Source organism: Saccopteryx bilineata, chromosome 4 (genome assembly GCF_036850765.1).
Source record: "Saccopteryx bilineata isolate mSacBil1 chromosome 4, mSacBil1_pri_phased_curated, whole genome shotgun sequence".
Taxonomy (NCBI): Eukaryota; Metazoa; Chordata; class Mammalia; order Chiroptera; family Emballonuridae; genus Saccopteryx; species Saccopteryx bilineata.
The window spans coordinates 206155571-206183241 of NC_089493.1; the positions used below are offsets into that span (position 1 = coordinate 206155571).

The following is a 27671-nucleotide window of genomic DNA, read 5'->3' on the forward strand; positions in this document are numbered from 1 at the left end:
CAGCACCAGGGCCAACTTGCTTGAACCAATCAAGTCATGGCTGTGGGAGGAAAAGAAAAAGAGAGAGAGAGAGAGAGAGAGAGAAGGGGATGGTGAGGGGTGGAAAAGCAGATGGTCATGTCTCCTGTGTGCCCTGACTTGGAATTGAACCCTGGACTTCCACTTGCCTGGCCAACCCTGTACCACTGAGCCAGCCTGCCAGGGACAGTAAATGATAGTGTTTATGAATCTTATGCCGTTTAATAGACCATTCATTGATTAAGTCAGTTTGTCTTCTGAACTAAAATTAAGATGTGAGGATGACGTCAGAGTAATGGCGGGGTAGGAAGCGATACCGATAAATCTCCCCCAAAACTCAACAAGATCTTCAACCAGAAACAGAAAAACCTATACTTGGAGCTTCCAGATGCTTCGCAATACACCCAAAGGTATGATTGAGTGAAAAATTGGCTAAATATATAACCAAACCCCGAAGGAAATAGGGAGTAAGAAATGCTCCGCCTTCCTCACTAACCTAAACAGGGCGGCTTTCTCTGGTAACTGTGAATATAGAAACTGAGGCGGGCAAAGGGGGTGAATAGATCCAGGCCGCCGCGGCACAAACGGCCGAACCAGGCTGTGGCACGGAGATCCAAGCCGAGGAAAACCTGATCCTGTGGCAACCCGGGCAATACAAGCTAACACTCGCGCCAAACCCAAACAAAGAAAGACAAGCGGAGTGGCCATTTTACCCGGTCTCCTGGTCGGTGCGCAGTTAGTGGGCGAGAATTTCTTCCTAGGCCCCGAGAGTGGGTGCCCGTGTTGCCCCACGGAGAGGCAGGGTCAGAGGCCTTTCTGTGGGCCGAGGACAGAGTCTCTGGGCAGCCCCAGCGCCCTGGGAAAGCCACGCACGGGAGAGAGTGAGAACTAATTCCAACGGTGGAGATTTTCCGTGCTGGAGGGTGTTTCACTCAGAGGGAACCGCGGCCGGCCTCATATCCTGGTTTGCGCGCGCAGATAAGGAGTGAGTGATTCCTCCGAGTGCCTCGGCAGTGCGCGCCCGTGTTATCGCAGAGAGGGGCAGAGTCAGGGGCCTTTGTGTGGGCCAAAGAGGAATCTCGAGCCGCCCCAGCGCCTTGCAAAAGCCGCGCACGGGGACGGAGCGAGACTCAATTCCAACGCTGCAACTTTTCCCTGCGGTTGGGGGTTTCACTCAGAGCGTGAGACTACTGGCTGGATATCCTGGTCGCAGACAGTGAGTGAGAGTTTCCTCCAAGCGCCCCCCAGAAGTGGGCGCCCGCTTGTGTTACCGGACAGAGTGGCAGAGCCAGTGGTCTTTGAGTGGGCGGAAAGCCCGCCTGATTATGCTAGCAGCTCTGACTGACTGAGCCTTACCCAGAGCCCTGTGCTGAGTGGAAATAGAGTGGGGAGTTGCCAGCTCTTTGAGCCTCTTACTATCCAGGCAGAGGCAGCAGCAACCCCATAGCTGGATTATCAGGCTACTAATTGAGGAAGGAAAGACTAGGAGAAAGGCTCCAGGAACACGGACTCTCTCACTGTCGGAGCCTATAAATGCTAATGAGCCTCGACTCCCACGAGACTAAAGCACAATACATGACATTGCCATAGAGACTTATCAACTGCAAACCTCTACCTGAGCGTGCCAAAGGGGCAGAACCCGGGGTACAGAGTCACCGACCAGGAAGAGGGAGAGAAAAGAAAAAGCAAGAAGATAACCTCTCAAAATCAAGAATAATCTGCAGACTTTATAACCTATCCCATTTTATTATATTTGTTCGTTTGTTTCTCTTATCTTCATTCTTGATACTTTTTTTTCCTCCTCCAATTTGGCCGATTAACTCTCTACCGGTCTTACTCTCTCCTCTCCTTGAACTACACTACCCATAAGTGTTACATCTCCCATTATCTTTTCTCTTCTCTTCCTTTCTCTCTATGAGGGTTGCACTCCAAAACCCTTAACTCTCTCTCTCTCCTTTCTTTTTTCTTCTTTTAGTGGTTCCCTCTTTTTTTTCTCTCTCTTTCTTTCTTTTCTCCCTCTATATTAGTTTCTTCCTTTCTCCTTTACATCTCCTCTCATTCAAACCTCAATAACAAACAAATTATCTTATCTGGGACTCAAACCGATGTTTGTGGCATTTTGGGGGGTTTTTACTTCACCTTTTTAACTCACTAGCAGTGCTCCCATCCCTGGCTCTCCATATTATCTAGTTCTTGTTCCACTAAATACAATAGTAAGTTTTTAATTTTTCCCCCCATTTTTCCGTTTTCCTCTTATTCCTCTCATCATAACTCTTAGACAACCAACACCTAAAAGCAAATCATTTTATTCTTGACCCAAATTTTTTCCTTATTTGCTTTTTGTGGGTCCATACGCTCTTTTTTTTTTCTTTTTTCTTTTTTTTTTTTTCCTTTTTTTTTTTTTTTTTCTTTTTTTCTTTTTTGCCCCTTTATTACTTTTCCCCAATTCAGGCCCTCCATCACAGGCATTGTTTGTTATAACTCACAGTCCACCACAAGATTTTCTCAAGAAAGAGGGGAGAGGAGAGGAGAGGAAAAAAGGAGGGAGGGAATAATTTCCTTTTTTTAAAATTTTTATTTTATTTTATTTTTCTTTATTTCATTATTAATTTTTTTTAAAAAAACAACTCTTTTCGATTTTTTATTTTTTTATTTTTTTAACTTTTTATTCTTTATTAAATCTCATTAATACTATCAACAAAACCACCCTCAGATGCCATTAAGGAAGAGAAAATCGAATATCATGGATACAAAAGAAAGAGAGGTAACACAGCTAGATGAGGAAAAATCTATGGAGAAAAAATTTAATATATTGGAAACCTTGGTGCTAAATGACAGAGAATTCAAGATAGAAATACTAAAAATCCTCCGAGATATACAAAAAAACACAGAAAGGCAATATAGGGAGCTCAGAAAACAACTCAATGAACACAAAGAATATATGTCCAAGGAAATTGAAACTATAAAAACAAATCAAACAGATGAAAAACTCAATTCACGAGCTGAAAAACGAAGTAACAAGCTTAGCTAATAGAACAGGTCAGATAGAAGAGAAGATTAGTGAAATAGAAGACAAACAACTTGAGGCACAACAGAGAGAAGAAGAAAGAGACTCAAAAATTAAAAAAAATGAGATAGCCCTACAAGAATTATCTGACTCCATCAAAAAGAATAACATAAGAATAATAGGTATATCAGAGGGAGAAGAGAGAGAAAATGGAATGGAGAACATACTCAAACAAATAATAGATGAGAACTTCCCAAGCCTGTGGAAAGAACTAAAGCCTCAAGTTCAAGAAGCAAACAGAACTCCAAGTTTTCTTAACCCCAACAAACCTACTCCAAGGCATATCATAATGAAATTGACACAAACCAACAGCAAAGAAAAAATTCTCAAGGCAGCCAGGGAAAAGAAGAATACAACATATAAAGGAAGGCCCATTAGATTATCATCAGATTTCTCAGCAGAAACTCTACAAGCTAGAAGAGAGTGGACCCCAATATTTAAAGTCCTGAAAGAGAGGAACTTTCAGCCACGAATACTATACCCATCAAAGCTATCCTTCAAATACGAAGGAGAAATAAAAACATTCACAGATACAGAAAAGATGAGGGAATTTATCATCAGAAAACCCCCACTCCAGGAATTACTAAAGGGGGTTCTCCAATCAGATACAAAGAACAAAAAAAAAACAGAGCCACAAGTAAAAGCTCCAAGAAGAACACAATTAAACCAAATTTAAACCGTGACAACAACAAAAAGAAAGAGGGGGAGAAGATGGAGATTAACAGTAGCAAAGGACGATGGAGTGCAAAAGTACTCACAAAATAGTTCGCTACAATGAACAGGGTAGGGACCCTTTTCATTACTCAAAGGTAACCACCATTGAAAAAACCACCACAGAAGCACATGAGATAAAAAAGATAGCAACAGAGGAAAGATGTATGGAATACAACCAAATAAAAACAAAAGATAGAAAAACGAAAGAGAAGGATCAAACAAGACACAAAACTAACAGAAAGCAAGATATAAAATGGCAATAGGGAACTCACAAGTATCAATAATCACACTAAATGTAAACGGATTAAACTCACCAATAAAAAGACACAGAGTAGCAGAATGGATTAAAAAGAAAATCCAACTGTATGCTGCCTACAGGAAACTCATCTAAGTAACAAGGATAAAAACAAATTCAAAGTGAAAGGCTGGAAAACAATACTCCAAGCAAATAACATCCAAAAAAAAGCAGGCGTAGCAATACTCATATCGTATAATGCTGACTACAAGACAGGAAAAGTACTCAGAGACAAAAATGGCCATTTCATAATGGCTAAGGGGACACTGAATCAAGAAGACATAACAATTCTTAATATATATGCACCAAACCAAGGAGCACCAAAATATATAAGACAGCTACTTATTGATCTTAAAACAAAAACTGACAAAAATACAATCATACTTGGAGACCTCAATACACCGCTGACGGCTCTAGATCGGTCATCCAAACAGAGAATCAACAAAGACATAGTGGCCTTAAACAAAACACTAGAGCACCTGGATATGATAGACATCTACAGGACATTTCATCCCAAAGTGACTGAGTATACATTTTTCTCCAGTGTACATGGATCATTCTCAAGAATTGACCATATGTTGGGCCACAAAAACAACATCAGCAAATTCAGAAAAATTGAAGTTGTACCAAGCATATTTTCTGATCATAAAGCCTTGAAACTAGAATTCAACTGCAAAAAAGAGGAAAAAAATCCCACAAAAATGTGGAAACTAAACAACATACTTTTAAAAAATGAATGGGTCAAAGAAGAAATAAGTGCAGAGATCAAAAGATATATACAGACTAATGAAAATGACAATACGACATATCAGAATCTATGGGATGCAGCAAAAGCAGTGATAAGAGGGAAGTTCATATCACTTCAGGCATATATGAACAAACAAGAGAGAGCCCAAGTGAACCACTTAACTTCCCACCTTAAGGAACTAGAAAAAGAAGAACAAAGACAACCCAAAACCAGCCGAAGAAAGGAGATAATAAAAATCAGAGCAGAAATAAATGAATTAGAGAACAGAAATCTATAGAAAAAATTAATAGAACAAGGAGCTGGTTCTTTGAAAAGATCAACAAAATTGACAAACCGTTGGCAAGACTTACCAAGGAAAAAAGAGAAAGAACTCATATAAACAAAATCCAAAATGAAAGAGGAGAAATCACCACGGACACTGTAGATATACAAAGAATTATTGTAGAATACTATGAAAAACTTTATGCCACTAAATTCAACAACCTAGAAGAAATGGATAAATTCCTAGAAAAATACAACCTTCCTAGACTGAGTCAAGAAGAAGCAGAAAGCCTAAACAGACCTATCAGTAGAGAAGAAATAGAAAACACCATTAAAAACCTCCCCAAAAATAAAAGTCCAGGACCTGACGGCTATACCAGCGAATTTTATCAAACATTCAAAGAAGACTTGGTTCCTATTCTACTCAAAGTCTTCCAAAAAATTGAAGAAGAAGCAATACTTCCAAACACATTTTATGAGGCCAACATAACCCTCATCCCAAAACCAGGCAAGGATGGCACAAAAAAAGAAAACTACAGACCAATATCTCTAATGAATACAGATGCTAAAATACTAAACAAAATACTAGCAAATAGAATACAACAACATATTAAAAAAATAATACATCATGATCAAGTGGGATTCATCCCAGAATCTCAAGGATGGTTCAACATACGTAAAACGGTTAATGTAATACACCATATCAACAAAACAAAGAACAAAAACCACATGATCTTATCAATAGACGCAGAAAAGGCTTTCGATAAAATACAACACAATTTTATGTTTAAGACTCTCAACAAAATGGGTATAGAAGGAAAATATCTCAACATGATAAAGGCCATATATGATAAACCATCAGCTAACATCATATTAAATGGCACTAAACTGAAGGCTTTCCCCCTTAAATCAGGAACAAGACAGGGTTGTCCACTCTCTCCACTCTTATTTAATGTGGTACTAGAGGTTCTAGCCAGAGCAATCAGACAAGACAAAGAAATAAAAGGCATCCATATCGGAAAAGAAGAAGTAAAGGTATCACTTTTTGCAGATGATATGATCCTATACATCGAAAACCCCAAAGAATCCACAAGAAGACTACTAGAAACAATAAGCCAATACAGTAAGGTCGCAGGATACAAAATTAACATACAGAAGTCAATAGCCTTTCTATATGCCAACAATGAAACAACTGAGAAGGAACTCAAAAGAATAATCCCCTTCACGATTGCAACAAAAAAAATAAAATACTTAGGAATAAACATAACAAAGAATGTAAAGGACTTATATAATGAAAACTATAAACCATTGTTAAGGGAAATCGAAAAAGATATAATGAGATGGAAGAATATACCTTGTTCTTGGCTAGGAAGAATAAATATAATCAAGATGGCTATATTACCCAAAGCAATATACAAATTTAATGCAATTCCCATCAAACTTCCAATGACGTTTTTTAAAGAAATAGAGCAAAAAATCATCAGATTTATATGGAACTATAAAAAACCCCGAATAGCCAAAGCAATCCTAAAGAAAAAGAATGAAGCTGGGGGCATAACAATACCTGACTTCAAACTCTATTATAGGGCCACGACAATCAAAACAGCATGGTATTGGCAGAAAAATAGACACTCAGACCAATGGAACAGAATAGAAAGTCCAGAAATAAAACCACATATATATAGTCAAGTAATTTTTGATAAAGGGGCCAACAACACACAATGGAGAAAAGAATGCCTCTTCAATAAATGGTGCTGGGAAAACTGGAAAGCCACATGCAAAAGAATGAAACTGAACTACAGTCTCTCCCCCTGTACAAAAATTAACTCAAAATGGATCAAAGATCTAAACATAAGACCTGAAACAATTAAGTACATAGAAGAAGACATAGGTACTCAACTCATGGACCTGGGTTTTAAAGAGCATTTTATGAATTTGACTCCAATGGCAAGAGAAGTGAAGGCAAAAATTAATGAATGGGACTACATCAGACTAAGAAGTTTTTGCTCAGCAAGAGAAACTGATAACAAAATAAACAGAAAGCCAACTAAATGGGAAATGATATTTTCTAACAACAGCTCAGATAAAGGCCTAATATCCAAAATATACAAAGAACTCATAAAACTCAACAACAAACAAACAATCCAATAAAAAATTGGGAAGAGGATATGAATAGACACTTCTCCCCGGAGGAAATACAAATGGCCAACAGATATATGAAAAGATGCTCATCTTCTTTAGCTATTAGAGAAATGCAAATCAAAACGGCAATGAGATACCACCTCACACCTGTTCGATTAGCTGTTATTAGCAAGTCAGGTAATAGCAAATGTTGGAGAGGCTGTGGAGAAAAAGGAACCCTCATACACTGTTGGTGGGAATGTAAAGTAGTACAACCATTATGGAAGAAAGTATGGTGGTTCCTCAAAAAACTGCAAATAGAACTACCTTATGACCCAGCAATCCCTCTACTGGGTATATATCCCCAAAACTCAGAAACATTGATACGTAAAGACACATGCAGCCCCATGTTTATTGCAGCATTGTTCACAGTGGCCAGGACATGGAAACAGCCAAAAATCCCATCAATAGATGACTGGATAAAGAAGATGTGGCACATATACACTATGGAATACTACTCAGCCATAAGAAATGATGACATCGGAACATTTACAGCAAAATGGTGGGATCTTGATAACATGATACGAAGCGAAATAAGTAAATCAGAAAAAAACAGGAACTGTATTATTCCATACGTAGGTGGAACATAATACTGAAACTAAGAGACATTGATAAGAGTGTGGTGGTTATGGGGGGGAGGGGGGAATGGGAAAGGGATAGGGGGTGGGGAGGGGCACAAAGAAAGCAAGATAGAAGGTGACAGAGGACAATCTGACTTTGGGTGGTGGGTATGCAACATATTTGAACGACAAGATAACCTGGACTTGTTATCTTTGAATATATGTATCCTGATTTATTGATGTCACCCCATTAAAAAAATAAAATTATAAAAAAAAACAAACAAACAAAAAAAAAATTAAGACGTTATACTCAGGCAGACATTTTACAAGGCATTCCACATGGAGCTCTATAAAAACGGAAGAATTATTCAACAGTATTTATAGTTTGTTTTTTCCCCCTTGAACAGTCAAATACTGTGTATTTAATTGTATGTGTTGTCTTCACCAAGCAGTCATGACCTTGCAAAGTGATTAGGGACTTATCTATTCTGGCCATTTATTGAAATGAGACGATCAAAACTGCTTAGTAACATTAATAAAAGATATGTAGTGGGAAAGTGATGACCTGGTGTTATAGTAGAGAAAGCTGAGTTTAAGTGCTAGTTCTTGTATTCACATGCTATGTGATCACAGAAGGGTCACCTTTGTCATGAGACTACCATGATAACTTTGTGTTAAGATACATGAATGTGCTTTCTAATCATAAAGCAGTACAGAAATATTACTTAAATAATAATAATAATAGTAATATAGTTACCATTTATCAAGCACTTGTTAAAGCCTAGAAGAGTTCTGAGCATTTTGCTTATATTATCTAATTTAATCTTTGTAACAACAAAAATGGAGTTATTCTAGTTTTGCTAGGAATAAAACTGGAATAGGGTAGGTGAGTTCCAATCAGAAGCCCATTCCATCCCAGTTCTGCCTGACTCCAGTCTTTGTATAATGTCATTATTTCACTCTACTCACAATTATTAACACAAGAGATTATCACATTGTGGATTTTATCTGATAAAATCCAGACATTTTAGAGCTCATACTGTTTAAACTAAAATAAAGCATAGGAAGGCAGTCCTAGATTTGATTGGCAGTTTTTTTTTTCTTTTTTCTTTTTCTGAAGCTGGAAACGGGGAGAGACAGTCAGACAGACCCCCGCATGCGCCCGACGGGGATCCACCCGGCACGCCCTCCAGGGGGCGACACTCTGCCCACCAGGGGGCAATGCTCTGCCCCTCCGGGGTGTCACTCTGTCGCGACCAGAGCCACTTTAGCGCCTGGGGCAGAGGCCAAGGAGCCATCCCCAGCACCCAGGCCATCTTTGCTCCAATGGAGCCTCGCTGCGGGAGGGGAAGAGAGAGACAGAGAGGAAGGAGAAGGGGAGGGGTGGAGAAGCAAATGGGTACTTCTCCTGTGTGCCCTGGCCGGGAATCAAACCCAGGACTTTTGCACACCAGGCCGATGTTCTACCACTGAGCCAACCGGCCAGGGCCTGATTGGCAGTTTTTAAGTAAAAATGATCAGGAATTCATAAAGGATCCTAAATTAGTTACTCTTTATCAGTGGTGCATTGGTGTTTAAGAAAAAGCACTGCTTGGAAATTAAGTAATTGGGTTATAGATGATTAGGGAGGGAGATATATGATCTTATTCTTTAGTTACCCTTTAGTGGGTTAAAGCGATGTATTTGAGGCAAGAAATTTCTTAGTTATTAACAGTAGAATGGAGCCCTGTTTTTTAAAAACCTTCTGTATACTCTTAATAGTACAAATTAATGCAACATCACTTTTACAACATTTTTGAGAATTAGTGATTTTTTCATTTAAACACCAAATGAATTCTAAATATTTGGCATTGCTATCATCAAATTCTGTTAAAAATTTCTACTAAAGGTATCAGCAAATTACTTTGAGATACTTAAAGGACTAAGGGCAAACTTCATAAAATATGATTACCTCAGAGTGAGGGAGGAAAACCCGTATTTTATATACATGTGCTTCTATTTTATATCCTTTTCTTTCTGAACATTTACTTTTTCTTTTTTTTTTTTGGTGACAGACTGAGAGACAGAGAGAGGGACAGATAAGGACAGACAGACAGGAAAGGAGAGAGATAAGAAGAATCAATTCTTCATTGTGGCTCTTTAGTTGTTCATTGATTGCTCTCTCATGTGGGGCTACAGCAGAATGAGTGACCCCTTACTCAAGCCAGTGACCTTGAGCTCAAGCCAGCAACCCTGGGGTTATGTCTGTGATCCCGTGCTCAAGCCAGCCACCCCGTGCTCAAGCCAGTGATCTTGGGGTTTTGATCCTGGGTCCTCTGCATCCTATTCTGTGCTCTGTCCACTGTGCCATTACCTGGTCAGCTTGAACTTTACTTATACACGGTAACTTTTGTAATCTTTCTCTGTTTTCAAATTCTCCTTTTTAAATTGACTTTATTAGGGTGACACTAGTTAACAGAATTAAGCAGGTTTCAGGGTCCTGATTCTACAGCACAACTCTGTACACTGTATTCTGTGTTCACCTCTCTGTCCCACATTGTACACAGATCTTGTTATTGTCTCTTAAAATAGAAAAGTAGAGAGACTGTCAAGTCAGAGGTATTTTTGACAACACTCACTTTTCACCTCTGTTCCTGGTTTGTAGTGTTGTAAAGTAACCAGTGAGTTCCACAGAGACACCAAGGTAGGTTACAGAAGAAATTTTAGAAGGAGCTTTATTGCTGGTGACATGCATGGGGCATATCAAACCCAAATCATGCAGCCATGAACACAGTTCTGAGGCTGCTTTTAAAGACAAAATCACATACTGGTTGGGGGCAAAAGGTGGGGGAGCATAGTACAAAAGTCATTAATCTTACTAACAAGCTCATTGAATTTTACTGTGTTATAATGTTTACCCATAGGGTCTATCAAAGGGAAAAACATTTTTACACACTAAGAGCATAAGATAACACAGTAATGATAAATTTTTTACATACCTGGCAAAGACATTCCCAAACATTCTAGAATTTACAACCTATTCGTGTAGGGAAATGTTTAGTTTAGGATAAGGAGAGAAGCTAAATGAAGTTACTTTTGCTCAGAGTGTGGGGTTAGCTTATTAGGAAGTCTAAAGCTAGTCCCTGCTTGCTTAGTTTACAAGTTTTGCACATACAAAGAATTTCAAAATGATGATTATTAGAAAGCATATATCATGTTACAGAATACAGGTTTTCATGCAAAAAGGTGGGGCTTGTGATCCCTTGGTCTAGAGATGTAGGTCATTCTCACGACTCCAGGATGAGAGAGTGAGTCAGGATTAGTGTGGGAATTTTTAATTAAGGTACATAAACATTCTTTCCTAATGGCCTCTAAGAAAGGAGAAGAGGAAGAAGTTTTCAGATAGGTTCTATCTTCTTTTCTCTGTGTAGCAGGTGGTGTCAGTCCTTCCAGAGAACTATAGGAAATGGTTAAACTATGACTAGCTGACTTTTGCCCCTGCAAGCTCTTCTTGCATTCTTCTTGTTTTTTCTCCCTCAGAAAGGAGGGGTAAGGGGCCTGACTCTTTGTTTTAAAATACTGTTAACAGTTTTGCAGTTCCTTGGCACCATATCACAGTAGATACTCATTAGAATACTAAGCCTTATTGATCATGGTGCCTTATTGTCTTTGAAAGTATTTGTTTATAAGGAAATTACAAGAGCATAAACATACATAACTTTACATAGTTCACTACTTCTGTGATAGTTTTTGTCGTATTTTATGTATATAGAGAATTCTCTCTTAACTTTGAATTAAATGTGGAATAGATATGGGTTGATACTTAGATTTGAGACAGTATTGATAAGTATACTCTTTTTTAAAAAAAATTTCTATTGATTTGTGAGAGGGGGGAAAGGAGGAGAGAGAGAGAGAGAGAGAGAGAGAGAGAGAGAGAGAGAGAGAGAGAAGCATCAACTTGCCAGTCTACTTAGTTTCATTTAGTTGTGTTCTCATCGATTGCTTCTCATATGTGCCCTGACTGGGGATCAAACCCAGGACCTCGGCATGCCCCAGAATGATGCTTTATTCATTAAGCCACCCTGCCAGGGCCAAGTATTATTCTTAAGGAAAATGGAAGAAATCTGAGAGAAAGTCTTTAGAAAAATTATATTAATTTGCAGCATGCAGCATATGCAGATATCTGCTTACTGCATTTAAGATGTGGAAAGCGCTCTCTGTTAAATCTTCTACAGAGAAAAAGAGTTGAAAATTCTTAAGAGGGAATGAGAAAGTAAAAGAGGAGAGGAAGGTAAGTGTGGTGTTGCGGAAGACAGCAGTTTATGGTGTGAGTTAAGAATTTCAGCCGACTTAGCAGTGATGCCAGCCCGATGATAGCTGTCCAGGTTAGAGCTGAGTAACATCTGACATTTAGCCAAGGTAGGATTGGGCCCAGGGGAGGCACACGAAAGCTTGCTAGGGTAGGTCAAGGCAGCTTCTCACATCAGCACCCAAGAAACAAAGTCAGGAACTACAGAGCAGGGAAAGTTGCTGTGAGAACTTCCTAAGATTTCCAATTTTAGTTTGTTTATTTCTCTTTCGTAGTAAAATCTTTAAACAAAAGGCCTCTCTCCCCATTCTTAGAATGTTCGTAAAAGGCAATAGAGAATTTCCTTTTTCATAACCATTGTCAAAAAGGAAAAAAACCTGATTGTTGATGACAATTCTGAGGAGAAACACAGGCTGAAAACCTAGGACCACAGGAAGTAAAGAGAAGGAAACCCAGGGTGAGCACCAGCCTGAGGAGGTGACGGGGTTTAACAAGGTGGAGCGCCAGGTGGCTTCCCTGACTCTGGCAGTCTGCCTCCAGCAGTATTGTTCTGCCTGTGGCTTGCCTGAGGGGCTGTGCTCCTTAGGGTAGACATTTGATACTTACAGATTAAAGAATTATGTTCCAAACTACTCATAAGCCATTCCAAACAGCTGTGACCAGTAGCAGTCTGTAATGTGTATAAGGCACAGATTTGATGCCACACTGTCATGGTAAATTACTTAAATTTCTTAAGTAAACCAGTCTTGCTGGCTGCCCAGTGACCTCCCTGAGGCAGTTTGGGCTTCTTTTCAAAATTCCCACCACCCTTGAGTCACTACCATGGAGCTTTGTGTTAGTCATTTTGATCTAGATGTGTCCTTCCCAAATGTTAGTGATCCAATATTTTCTGAAATTTTTTTAGTTTACTTTTGGTGTAGATAGCTCTTTCTAGAATTATTGTATCAAAAGACCAATTATTTTTAAATGTTCCCAAAGAACATTTAAAAATAATTTTAAGCATATATTTTTAGCATAATTTTAAAGTGATATTATCTTTCCTATCCATGATATTTTATTTTTTCCCCTCACTTTTTGTAGGCAAAGTGGACTTTTGACTCTTCACTCTTAATTGTTTAATGGAATGTGGCAGATTTGAAATTAATTCCTCTTTATACAAGAGGGCATCATTAGTTACAAAATTTATGCTAAGAATGAAAATTCTTAAAACTAATGATTAATTCTTATTATAATTAATGTAAAAACTACAGTGGTTCTATTAATAGAAAAGTAATCTCAAGAGCCAGGCTAATACTATTAATAATAAGCATATTATAGCCCTGGCCATTTGGCTCAGCGGTAGAGCGTCGGCCTAGCGTGCGGAGGACCCGGTTTGATTCCCGGCCAGGGCACACAGGAGAAGCACACATTTGCTTCTCCACCCCTCCGCTGCACCTTCCTCTCTGTCTCTCTCTTCCCCTCCCTCAGCCAAGGCTCCATTGGAGCAAAGATGGCCCGGGCGCTGGGGATGGCTCTGTGGCCTCTGCCTCAGGCGCTAGAGTGGCTCTGGTCGCAACATGGCGACGCCCAGGATGGGCAGAGCATTGCCCCCTGGTGGGCAGAGCCTCGCCCCATGGTGGGCATGCCGGGTGGATCCCGGTCGGGCGCATGCGGGAGTCTGTCTGACTGTCTCTCCCTGTTTCCAGCTTCAGAAAAATGCAAAAAAAAAAAAGCATATTATAAATACCTGAAATGTTATAAAACTGATTAGTGTAAAAAAAGTTCCTATAGCCATCTCAAAAGTAGTTCTGGCCACAAAACTTCTATTTATTTGACTAAGACATTGAATTTCATTGCAATAATATATGAATGTGAGCAGGAAGACACAATGATATGTAACAAATGCTAAAAATGAAAGATGTGCGAGAAGAACTTGATTTTGTTTGCTTCCTGGCTGATTTCAAAAAAGCTGTCTTAGAGAGCATAGTTGGATCTATAAAGATATGGCTCATGTAAGTGAAAACTAAAACATTCATGGGAAGAAATATCTTCCTTAATAGTTGGGGATGCCAGTGCTTTCTTCATAAAGATATTTTTAGAGGGCTTAATTTTCTTGGTAAAAACTATTATAACTCCTCTTTAGTTCAGAATAGGGGAGGAACCATATCTCACACATGTATAACATCAAATAATTGAATATCTAAAAATTTTATGTACTTAAGAAATTCAGTCTTATTACTGAGTAGTGGGTACTAATAAATGAAATAGGTCATTAAGGCCCTGGCCGGTTGGCTCAGTGGTAGAGCGTCGGCCAAGCGTGCAGGAGTCCCGGGTTCGATTCCCGGCCAGGGCACACAGGAGAAGCGCCCATCTGCTTCTCCACCTCTCCCCCTCTCCTTCCTCTCTGTCTCTCTCTTCCCCTCCCCAGCTGAGGCTCCATTGGAGCAAAGATGGCCCGGGCACTGAGGATGGCTCTGTGGCCTCTGCCTCAGGTGCTAGGATGGCTCTGGACACAACAGAGTGGTGCCCCAGAAGGGCAGAGCATCGCCCCCTGGTGGGCATGCCTGGTAGATCCCGGTCGGGCACATGCGGGAGTCTGTCTGACTGCCTCCCAGTTTCCAGCTTCGGAAAAATGCAAAAAAAAAAGAAAAAAAAGAAATAGGTCATTAATAAAAATATCACCATTCATAGTACATACAAAACTATGTCAAAAACATTAAAATGTCAAATTGTCTACTTTAGTACAAATTTATTGCACAATATAAATTGTACTTTATTCCAAGTATTGGAACCTTAATTAATAGTGTTTGATTTAATGGACATATATAAACTCTCTCAAGACCAATACTGGATTTATTTTGACGTTTTAGGATAATATTTACTATTTATAATTAATATTTAGTATAATTTTGAGGAAGCTTTAAAATATAATGGTTAGTCATTTAAATATCTAATTTTTATTTATTTTTATTTTAGTTTATGATTGAAATAAAGAACTCAGCTGTATCTTGTATTCCAACTGATTGGATTAAGGTTGGAAGGTAGGTTTAGAAACATTTTTAAATTAACATGGATTATAATTCCGTTTGTATATCTCTGTGCTACTGACTGATAATAACCACATCCTTGACATAAAGAACAATTCTTACCCTTCATTTTTTTTTAATGGAACTTGAACCAAAAAAAAAAAATTATTTTTCATTCTTTTTATTATTGACTTTAAAACATTTAAAGGTCATTTTATTTGTAAACATTTGGTTTCTTGTCTTTTAAATTATTGCTTTGTATTTATACCCCAGAGTACACTTTAAACACATGAGGAAAACAAGTTGAGGTTCCTTCAATTATAAGATTAATTTGGTTGCTTGAACTTCTTGATGAATGCATTTCTGACATTTCTTTTACGAAGCTGAAATTTCATTTTCTACTTCACTGAGCTCTGCATTTCTTTATTCTCAGTGCTTTCCATGGTACATAGTTATAATAGTTTATTATATCTTTTGTGTGATTTATATCATGAATTAATGAAAATAAATTAATCAAAAACAAAATTAGAGAACTACATTGAGACTCTGCCTTTTTTCCTTGGTTAGGCATTAATCCCCAAGAGGGGACTCATTTAAGGAAGTAGTATTAGAGAAGTATATCCTCCTGTGAGTAGTATTTTTTGTGGAATATTTATTGCTACTGTTATTAATATGTTTGCATGAATTTGAGGTGAAAATGTTACAATTGCCTTAGACAATAGAAAAGTGACTATAACTGGTGATAATATGAAGGAACTCTGTTAAGAATGGAAGAAAATCTTGACATAATTTGTGAATGGTTATTAATTGTTTTAACTAAAAAAAAACTTATCTTTTGCCATTATCAAAGGATGCTGAAGACATGGGTTTCTTTAGTTCTAAGTACCATCCTTTCCTTTTCTTCCTCCTCCCCTCCCTTCCCCTCCCTCTCCCCTCCCCCCTTCCCCCTTCCCTCTCCCCTCCCCTCCCCCCTTCCCCCTTCCCTCTCCCCTCCCCTCCCCCCTCCCCTACCTCCTCCCCTTCCCTCCTCCCTCCCCCTTCCCTCCCCCCTCCCCTCCCTTCCCCTCCCCTCCCTTCATTTTTTCCTTTCTTTTTTTAATGTTATCAGAAGCTGTAATTGAGATTTGAGTGTTGTTGATTTTATAGGATGTTTTCTTTTTGCTGGCATTTTTTTCCTTTGGTTACTTTTGTTATCCTAATGAATGAAATATGCTTTATGAAGATAAAAATCATGTTAGTCTATGTAGAACAATAACTGAAATGTCTCACTAAATGAGTTTTGTCAGAAGAGAAAGCTACAATAAATATGTTTACATAGAAATCTGGATGACATCATTTAAAAGCAACAACATTCAGTGATATAAATTGAATGAATCAATTTGGGGAATGTTCTGTATAATGTTTTATCTGTTTTTTGGCTATCGGAGTCCTGACAGGGAGAGACTAGCATATCATTAATCAGAGTTTGAATGTGAAAGGGTTATCTCTAGCCCAGTAATTTGCCAAATTAAAGATAACTGTGATAGTGTAGAAGCAGGGACCAAATCATAGTACAGTCTGTCATCATCTGCTTATCACTCATCCCTGACCTTTTCTTGTTGAAGGCCTCATCATAGTAATAACGTCAACAGCAGTACCAACCTTCATGACCACCACAGAACAAATCCTAGCAATGAGTACTAATGACAGAGGTACTCTGCTAACCACTATCTGTTTGATCCTCTCAACAGTACCTATGATGTAGATGCTATTATTCCCATTTTATACATGAATAAAGTGATGTTTAGGGGTCAGTAATATTGGCCCAAAGTCATATAGCTAGCAAGTAAGTGGCAGAGTTGGAAACTTGACCCAGATTCTCTGACTGGGGACCTATGGCATCCCCCAGTGTGCTCTACAGCTCCTTGAAGAAGCAGAGATTATATGCAAGCTCAGAATAGGAGCACCTGGTATTATTTCTTTCCATCCACAGTCACTGTAAATCTATAATGAGATCATAAATAAGTCCTCTTTGCATCCTGAGTTAATGCATTGCTATTCCTTGTAATGCTTTATATTTTTCTTTTTTTATTGAAATGCTTTAATGACACAAAAGTTTAGAATATAAAGAAATATAAAGAATACTATGGCCTTCACCAATGTATCCACTTCTTAGCTTTGTCAGGACTTATTTTGCCATATTTGCTTTAGATCTTTTTTTTAAGCAAACATTTTCATTTAGTATAATTTAAAGAGAAAAGCTTTCTGCTTATGAAATGAAAATTCTAAACTTTGACTTTGCCATATGGATATAATTTGAAATGCATTTTAAAAGCTCCTTGAGCAAAGTCCTGTGAACTCCAAGTGCTTTATTTATAACAGAGATCTTTGGAATCAATAGAGGTCAGGGCCATAATTAAAGAATGTTCTCTATTTACAGCTATTTACTTACAAGGTTCATCAGAAAATAACTACTTAAATTTTGTTAAGATGGCATTACTGATTTCTTAGTAACCTTGATTTCCTATTTATGTTTTTTCCCTCTTCTAGCACAAAAGCTGTGAGCCGCTTTCACTCTCCTTTTATTGTGGAGAATTACAGACATCTGAATCAGCTCCGGGAGCAGCTAGACCTTGACTGCAATGCTGCATGGCTTGATTTTCTAGAGTGAGTTTACAATGAAAAATATAATCTGACTTTTTGCTATGAGAAATAGACCAGAAAATCTATCAAAAAGAAAAGTAGAGATCACTGCTTGTGACCTGCCATAAAATATTTGAGTACAAGTGCTCTCTGATTTTACAATATTTTTAATCTTTTGAAATCTAAGCTCATTTTCCTCTTTGGTGAGAGACCTGATATACTTTATCATTACTATACTAACATTTGGTTGCTAAGGATGTTTATTAGGGTCTTTCTTTCTTTCATTTCACCTTGGACTTTTTTATATAAAGGCCTAACATTTCCAGTGTTGGGTAAGTATGGGTTAGTTGTTTTGTTTTCTCCCTAACTTTTTATTTTGAAAAATATTTATGGGAAAGTTGAAATGAATACCTATGTACCCTTCACCTAGATTTATCATTTTGCTGTATTTGTTTTATATCTCTCATACACTTTTTTCCTGAAACATTTGAAAGTAAGTTTTAGACATCATAACACTTCCTCCTTATGTACTTAAGCATACATTTTCTAAAAATAAGGACATCTCTATAATCTTATCATTATCATACCTAAGAAAAATTAATATTAATTTAGGAATATATTGAATTACTTCCCTCAAAAATCTTAAATGAAAGTCTAATCAACTTTATTTTATATACATTGTATTTGGTTACTGTGTCCTGTAGTCTATTTGAATCTAGAATAGTCCCCCACATTTTTTATTTTTATAATATGGGATTTCTTTTGAAGAGTACTTGCCATTGTCTTAAAGAATGTCTTATATTCTGGATTTGTTAACAGTTATGTGTTTATATTGACAAGTTTAAACTCGTGGTGTACTGGTAAATGGTTAACAACCAACTTTCTGGAAGAGATGTAGTGTTTGTGGTGTTTGCTGATTTCTGTAGTGAGAATACTTTCACCATGACTGATTCTAAACTACTATTGGACAGAAGTTGGGAAGAGATGTACACAATTGACTTTCATGAGTTCGTAGTCACTGGCTTAGAACCACCACTCATCTAAGCACTTTTTCTTTTTGACAGAGAGAGAGAGAGAGAGTCAGAGAGAGGGACAAACAGACAGGAAGGGAGAGATGAGAAACATCAATTCTTTGTTGTGACACCTTAGGATCATGTCTATAATCCCACACTCAAGCCAACGACCCCGTGCTCAAGCTGCTGAGCCCGTGCTCAAGCCAGTGACCTTGGGGCTTCAAACCTGTGTCCTCCAGGTCCCAGTCCAATGCTCTATCCACAGCACCACCTCCTGGTTAGGTTCATCTAAGCACTTTAATACATACTGCCTCATTATTCCTAACAAGAGCCCTGTGAATTAAATATTACCACATCCAACTTATAAATGAGTAAAATGAGTTGCAGAAATAAGAAGTTGCTCATAGGTTAAGGACTGGAGCCCAGATTTAATCCAGGGTGTCTGATAGCAGAGTCTGTACCGTCAGGCTCTCACATCTGCTCTTGATGGATCTGTGGGCAGTTCTCTAAACAGAAATCTTTCTGTTAGTCTTTTTCTAAAACAGGGGTCCCCAATGCGGGCCGCATGCGGCCCCCTGAGGCCATTTATCCGACCCCCACCGCACTTCTGGAAGGGGCACCTCTTTCATTGGTGGTCAGTGAGAGGAGCATAGTCCCCATTGAAATACTGGTCAGTTTGTTGATTTAAATTTACTTGTTCTTTATTTTAAATATTGTATTTGTTCCCGTTTTGTTTTTTTACTTTAAAATAAGATATGTGCAGTGTGCATAGGGATTTGTTCATAGTTTTTTTTATAGTCCGGCCCTCCAATGGTCTGAGTGACAGTGAACTGGCCCCCTGTGTAAAAAGTTTGGGGACCCCTGCTCTAAAAGCTTGAACAGTAACTATTCAATGAGTTTCTTCAGGGAGCTTTATATATTTAAAGTAACCAACCTGACAAGTAAAAAACAAAGAACAAGGAAAGATATTATGTGGCAATTTTAAAAAGATTGATATCATCTCTCTTTGCCCAGAGGAGTCCTTTAGGATCAGAAAGAGCTTCTAATTTACTTATCCTTAGTCTTTTGAGGTTATCTTGACTCAAGGTCTTGAATCTAGGGATGGATGTTTGGTTTATTCAGTTCCTTTCTCAGTTTACTTTGAATTTCCCATTTTATTGGTTTTTCAGGGCTCTTGGGCCTCTTAGTTCTCCTGGCTTTTCCCTTAGTAGCATCACTGAGAACATGAAAATTAGACTAAAATAATTTCTTTCATGCTTCAAGGGCCACATTCTAGGGTTCTGGGATTTGGTGAGGTAATTCATAGTCATTCTATTCATAGTATACATGATTTTATAATCTGGATTGTGTTTTCCCTGTCTTTATTCTAGAGTAAGGAAAGTTCAGGCTAAAAACCTGGGCATTCTCCTTGAGTCTTTCTTCCTTGTCCCATTATCTGTTATCAAATTCCTGTTTGTCTTTTATCCCTTTGAAATATCTCGTTGACTTGCCCCTTCTCTTATTCTCTCCTGTCACCCACCACTATCTCATACCTTTCTCACTGTGTCAGCCCTCTACCTTGGCCCTTCTGCCAACTTAACTCAGGGAAATTCCGCTTTCATTGTACCACCCATCTGATGTAGTTGAGAGCTACTAAGATAAGAGTAGCTAACATTAACTGTGACATAATGGCAGATTATGATACTTCATGGTATATTGTTAAGGGAAGAGAAGGATATAAAATAGTATTAAAGTATGATACAATTCCGTGTGTGTAAATTCACATATGTGCACAGCATAACACATCTTTATATTTAAAAAATCAAATATAGATGCTTATATTAATATTTTTATTGTCCATTTGCTTATATTATTTGGAGAAATGTTTATTCATATACTTATACATATATCTATATATAGTCTCAAATATTAACTTATTTCTGAATGGAAAGGTTTCTGGAGATTTTAATTTACTTTGCAAACACATGATTTCAGAAGTTCCTGTAATATAAATTTATTACTTTCAAAATAAGAAAAACATATTAAAGTTTTTATCTAAAAAAGAATACTGGCTGAAATTTAGTTAGAGCATTTGCAGTTAGAGCACCCACTTGAGAACAGCATTGATTGTTATGTACACTATTAATTGAGGTGCCAGATGGTATGAATATAATGTCATTTAAAAATTATTAACCTCTATGAACTTGACATAGAGGATTGAATACCAGCTATACAAGTGTATTTGTCTCTTACCGAGATACTGTTGTGCATTAGTCATATTACTTTTGATCAAAATATAGCAAGAAATCAAGGCTGTAAGAAATTCTATGAATAGAACCTTCTTCCAAAAACGTCTCTTCTTTTGTGTTCTAGAAGATGGGCTATGGTTATTGATAGCAAATTCTTTAAAAATTGAATTATAATATTTTCTATGCAGTAGCTCAAATAAGAAATAAAATATTTTCTATTTTTATTGAGCTCAGATATCATTAAGCAACGTCTGATGTTGAACTGTCATAACAGCTTTAGAAGCCAGAGGTCTTCATCTACTTCCTATGGTCTCAGCATTACCTTTTGACCAGAGATGAAATTATAATGCTTTGGCTTCATCATTAGGTTGGCTGGTAGTTTAGTGATATAGTTGCATGTTGTGATGACATAAACCTTATTAGATGGTTATCTGAATTGCCCAATATTCAGCTTGTCATTTTTCTAGATATGAATGATGTCTTTGAAATTTGGCAAAGTACAGAAAATAGATAATGACCAAGAAGTCAAACAAGCCTTCATGAGAGTTATAATGATGATGTTTAAGGTTTATGATTATTTTTTAATTTATTCACATCTTAATGTAATTGACATGAGAATGTGTTGTTCATATAAAAATAATTACCTTATCCCTCCCTGCATTTTTTTTTTCCTGAAGTGAGAAGCAGGGAGGTAAAGAGACAGACTCCTGCATGCGCCCAACCAGGATCCACCCAGCATGCCCACCAGGGGGCGATGCTCTGCCCATCTGGGGCGTTGCTCCATTGCACCCAGAGCTATTCTAGCACCTGAGGCGGAGGCCATGGAGTCATCCTCAGCACCCAGGCTAACTTTGCTCCAGTGGAGCCTTGGCTGCAGGAGGGGAAGAGAGAGATAGAGAGAAAGGAGAAGGAGAAGGGTGGAGAAGCAGATGGGTGCTTCTCCTGTGTGCCCTGGCCGGAAATCGAACCCGAGACTTCCACATGCCAGGCTGACGTTCTACCACTGAGCCAAGTGGCCAGTGCTGCATTTTGTTTTTGTTTTTTTAACTGAAATGGTCCCTATCGAGAACTACGTCACTCATTTAAATTCTGGAAGTTTGGAATATCATCAGGTATAGTTATCTTCAACCTAAGGCTGCTAGGTAGTAACGAATTAGGTTTGTGGTGACAAGACCTGAGAAGCAGAAATAAAAAGTAGACTATTTTTTAGGGACAAAGGTCTTTTGACACTCGAATCCAGAGAGGCCAGAGTAGAAACATCACGTGTGGCTGCTCTCTGGCAGAGAAAGTGCCGGGATAGGAAGACTAGAGGGGCCAGTAATAAGAACAGGGACAGAGTAGGCACTGTCCAAATGGTAAATGAGTTGTCAGCGTGAATGCTGACGTCAGTCCAGGAAGGACAAGGCATAATCATAAGGCAGCCACTCCAGGAATGTAAGGTCCATGCAGCATGTGATGTTTTCAAAACTCAGAGGCATTTTTAAGGTGGCAACTGAGTGCTGCCTGTTGGATGCCAGGGGCCAGTCTCCTTTTGTTTGGGATTTTGCAGATTCTTAACACTGTTAGTGAGATTCATGTTGTTTGTTTAGATGATTTTTTTTTTTTTTTTCATTTTTCTGAAGCTGGAAACAGGGAGAGACAGTCAGACAGACTCCCACATGCGCCCGACCGGGATCCACCCGGCACGCCCACCAGGGGCGACGCTCTGCCCACCAGGGGGCGATGCTCTGCCCATCCTGGGCGTCGCCATGTTGCGACCAGAGCCACTCTAGCGCCTGAGGCAGAGGCCACAGAGCCATCCCCAGCGCCTGGGCCATCTTTGCTCCAATGGAGCCTTGGCTGCGGGAGGGGAAGAGAGAGACAGAGAGGAAAGCGCGGCGGAGGGGTGGAGAAGCAAATGGGCGCTTCTCCTGTGTGCCCTGGCCGGGAATCGAACTAGATGAATTTTAATTCAGTGAGAAATAGGTAAGTTATTGAGTTCTGTGCACTCAAAGACGTATAAAATGTACTTTAAATACACTTTAATTCACAAATAGGTAACACAGAAATAAAGCTGGATACTTATGATGTTTTAAGTATCTGAATAAGTCGTTTCCATAGAATACTTTTTTCTAATGATAGGAAAAATTACAGATTTTAAGAAATCAGTGTAGTGATAATATAGAAATAAGTTGTCACAAAAAGCTTATTCTGAATATCCTTTTCAAGAGAGGAAGCCTTCTGAAAACCTTTGTTTTTAAGAAGCAGACTGAATCTCAAAGTTTCTGAAACTCACAGTCCAATAGAGAAATCTATTTTAAGAGAATCATTCAGCATAATACTGTCTCTTTTGGGAGCTTTTTCTTTAAAAGGATGTAAGGGATACTTATTCTATGAGATAATGGGGTAATTTAAGCCAGAGACAGGGGGCAGGAGAAAGAGAGAGAGCCACAACTGTATACGTTCCTATATTTTTTTCTGAACAAGTCTTTCAATAAAGACTCTTTTAAGCTTCTAGACCACCAGCTATTTAATTAGCCAAAGATTTGAACCAAAGATTGTATCTTTAAAAATCAATCTGAAAGTAAATTTCTGTGTGCACTATTAATAAGATAACTGCAGATCGCTAATAAAAGTACTTTTCTTTGTGCTTATCTTCAAGGTTATGACAGACAAGGTTATGCGCTAGATCAGGGGTCCCCAAACTACAGCCCGCCACATGTGGCCCCCTGAGGCCATTTATCTGGCCCCCGCCACACTTCCTGAAGGGGCACCTCTCTCATTGGTGGTCAGTGAGAGGAGTGCTGTGCTCCTGGAGTACTGTATGTGGTGGTGCCACAAAGTGCAGCGTCGCTCACGTACAGTACGACTTCCGGTGACGCGGGACGCATGCGTCACGGCTCTGGAAGTGCGTCATATCACTTGTTACGGCTAGCAGTGACAAATATGGAACCGAACATTGACCATCTCATTAGCCAAAAGCAGGCCCATAGTTCCCATTGAAATACTGGTCAGTTTGTTGATTTAAATTTACTTGTTCTTTATTTTAAAATTGTCCCCGTTTTGTTTTTTTACTTTAAAATAAGATATGTGCAGTGTGCATAGGGATTTGTTCATAGTTGTTTTTTTTTTATAGTCTGGCCCTCCAGCGGTCTGAGGGACAGTGAACTGGTCCCCTGTGTAAAAAGTTTGGGGACCCCTGCACTAAATGTTAGGGCTGTAACAATAGCTAAATAAGATGGACGTGGACTCGACCACAGAGAAGCTTCCAACTCAGAGTGGGAGAAAGACATTGGAATTGTTATTCCTGGTTTGGATGATGTATGAAGAAGGAGCACAAAGGGAAGCTGACCCATCTGGGTAGTTCATTCATGATGTTATTGAAGCTAAATGAAGATGGTGGACACATTTGTGTTCATTGTATTTAAGTTGAAATATCATGGGGAGATGAAATGTGCAATATGGTATTAATAGTAGACACCTTTGTATAGAAGTTATTTTATATATGTGTGTGTGTGTGTGTGTGTATATATATTCTATCCAAATGAAACAAAAGGAAACCTCAGTATTAAATTATTGTGAAATGTGTATGAAACAGGAGAGTAGTTCCATGTAATTCCCACCTCAACAGCTAGTAATGACTGGTTGTTCTAGTTTAGCTTATCTCAGCTAATAAAGTGCTTATTATACCGCTTCTATAAGTCTAAGAAATCATTTTGCTCACGTTTTTGTTGCGGCATCTGTAGGAATTTCGGTGAACATTATTACTCCTTGTGTAAAGCAGTGCATCACCTAGCAACTGTGGACTGCATCTTCTCTCTGGCCAAGGTCGCCAAGCAAGGCAATTACTGCAGGTAATATGTTTTTATTTTCCTCCTATTTCAGTGTTTTAGATCAGATGGCATTATTCAATCAATTTTAGTGTTTTTTATTATAACATATAAAATTACTCAAATATGCTAGATACTTGGTAAAGCTGAATGTCGTACACAAATAGCTTGATTTAAAATTAAAGTCCTTTCTTGGTTGCTCTGTCACTAAATACAATGAAAGATGTTCACTATAACTCTAGAGGTGAATATTATATATTCCAATTTTTAAGTTTATATGGGTGACATTTTTATAAAGGTGTAATCCTTTCATTTGTTAACTTTAACTTGAACACTTTATATAATATGTTTAATGTTATAATTATAAAAAGTCTCATTTAAATATCTAAGTCAGATATGGGTGACACTCAAGGTATGAGTCATTCTGAGGCATTTGCTCCCTGTTGCTTTCAAAAATTGCTGTTCTTTAAGTCCCAAACCTTAAGTCTTTTTGCTCAGTTCTCACAAGCCCACTAGGATTGTGATGTGGGGTTAGTAGGAGGTAGGTTTGGCCTTTTAGAGCACTAGTCCATTTATGAGGGCTCTGCACTTATGATCTCCCAATACCATCACATTAAAAGTTAAATTTCAACATATGAGTTTGGGAGGAAGGTACAAATTATTCAGTTTGTGGCTCAAAGCCTCAGTTTTTTTCATATACCTAAGAAACGTTGGAGAGTATTTAACTTGCTGGCTTCATGTGAGGACTGAAAAGAAAACATGGGAGAGATTGGCCTTGAGTTCGTTAGAGGATGAGTTTGTACCAAATATCTTTATAACATTTAAATGTCATCTATACCTAGCATAGTGCCCATAGTGGAGGTCAAAAAAATAGTTTAATGTAAAGCATTTATTTATTTGTGGGAAGAGAGTTGAAAGAATTGGCCATGCCATGTATAGTCTCAAAGTGTACCCAGACCGCTGTTTTGTTTTGCTGTCTGTTCGTGCATGGAGTGTACTCAGAGAGTCATGCACAGTAGTTTGTTTAAACTAGGATCTTCGCATCTTTATTTTTGCCCGATTTCTTGTCACATCAGAACAGTCAAACAGATTTGCTTAACTATAGGCATTTAGAGCTGAAACTTTACAGTACAGTAAATGGGGAAAAAGTATATTCAATTAATCATCTATAAAGATAAGATACATAAATTTACTTTATCTCAATCTAGGTCTGAAAGACTGAGGGTCGACCTTCAGCTGACTTGATTACTTATGTATTGCAGTCTGAGTAGGAGTACTTTCTTGGTACACAGGGTTTGTGAAGCAAACTTCTTCCTAATAGATTGTTTCTGAACTAAGCAGAGAAGTGGCTATAGCCTGTGCACTTAGTGAGTGTTTAGATCAGGGGTCTCAAACTCGCGGCCCGTGGGCCGCATGCGGCCCGCTGAACAATTTTGTGCGGCCCGCAGACTAATCCACGAAGTTCAAAATATTTTGGATAAAATTAAGTAAGCCTAGGAGCCTACCTGTATTTTTCATTTCTCTAGCATCCTAGCTAGATATTAGCTTAGTTAACAGCAGTTGTGATTCGAACTACAGTTTCTGGTCGTTTTGTGACACTGAGTAAACTGCATGTACGATTGTGCTTGTTGTACTGATTTTTTTTTGTTTTCAACTGCAGTGAGAAAAGTGTTGCGTAACAGTTGCCTTTTGTAGACCTAATGCGGCCCGCCTACCGACTGTGATCTTGCTCTGTGGCCCACATGCTGAGTTGAGTTTGAGACCCCTGGTTTAGATAAAGCTTTTCCCATTGAAGAATACTTATGCCTGGTATATGCCTTCTTATCCTTCTTCAAGTGACCTTTCGTTATTTGCTACTACTGCTGCTGCTGTAGGTAGTGAAAAAGGACAGGTATGTGGTTTGCTACAGTACACCAAATTGTAAATTTTGTATCAATATGTGTGTACGTATATTTATTTGTATACCTACACACATATTATTACACACAATATCTATTTTTTAGTGAGACGTAATAATCAGAATCTTGCTTTGTTGTCAAAAGACCTGGTTCTAGCCCACCCTCTGTCACTAACTAGTTGTGTACTCTTATTTAAGTCTTATATAGCTACATATAAAGTCATAAGAAGTAAAGTAGAATTAGTAAATGGGATAAATCTTAAAATTGTAGAATTTTTTTTTATTGAGATGTAGTTTTAGTAAAAACTCTTATCTGAAGAGTAAAAATATATTTCTTATTGCATCATTATAAAACTATGTGATTAATTTTTAAACTCATCAAAGTTAACAAACATTTTTAGAGTATCTACTGCAGGGGTCCCCAAACTTTTTACACAGGGGGACAGTTCACTGTCCCTCAGACCGTTGGAGGGCTGGACTATAAAAAAAACTATGAAAAAATTCCTATGCACACTGTACATATCTTATTTTAAAGTAAAAAAACAAAACGGGAACAAATACAATATTTAAAATAAAGAACAAGTAAATTTAAATCAACAAACTGACCAATATTTCAATGGGAACTATGCTCCTCTCACTGACCACCAATGAAAGAGGTACCCTTCCAGAAGTGCCGCGGGGGGCCGGATAAATGGCCTCAGGGGGCCGCATGTGACCCGCGGGTCGTAGTTTGGGGACCCCTGATCTACTGTATGCAAGTTTGGTCCCAGATTTTTCATTTTGATGCTTCTCCTTGTTCTTTAAGCATTTTCCAATATGTATAGCAAGAGATCCCTTCACAGAAGGAAAATTTTAATCTCTGTTTTAGGCATGTCCTTCAGAGTGGAGGCTTTGGATCAGACAGTTGTGGGTTTTTGAGTACTAACTTGGTTATTTAACAGCTGTTAGGCAAGTTACCGAACCTC

General features: G+C 38.3%; 1 protein-coding gene across 3 annotated transcripts in view; it reads left to right on the forward strand.

Annotated features, from left to right (window-relative positions):
* The window catches only part of MSH3 (mutS homolog 3), a 238806-nt gene that overhangs the window by 137545 nt on the left and 73590 nt on the right, over window positions 1-27671 (forward strand). For all 3 annotated transcript variants that reach the window (XM_066273683.1, XM_066273682.1, XM_066273684.1), the window contains 3 exons: window positions 15088-15152; window positions 17667-17783; window positions 24726-24833. In XM_066273683.1, coding sequence (XP_066129780.1) covers window positions 15088-15152; window positions 17667-17783; window positions 24726-24833 — 290 coding nt within the window. The remainder of the gene's footprint in view (window positions 1-15087; window positions 15153-17666; window positions 17784-24725; window positions 24834-27671) is intronic.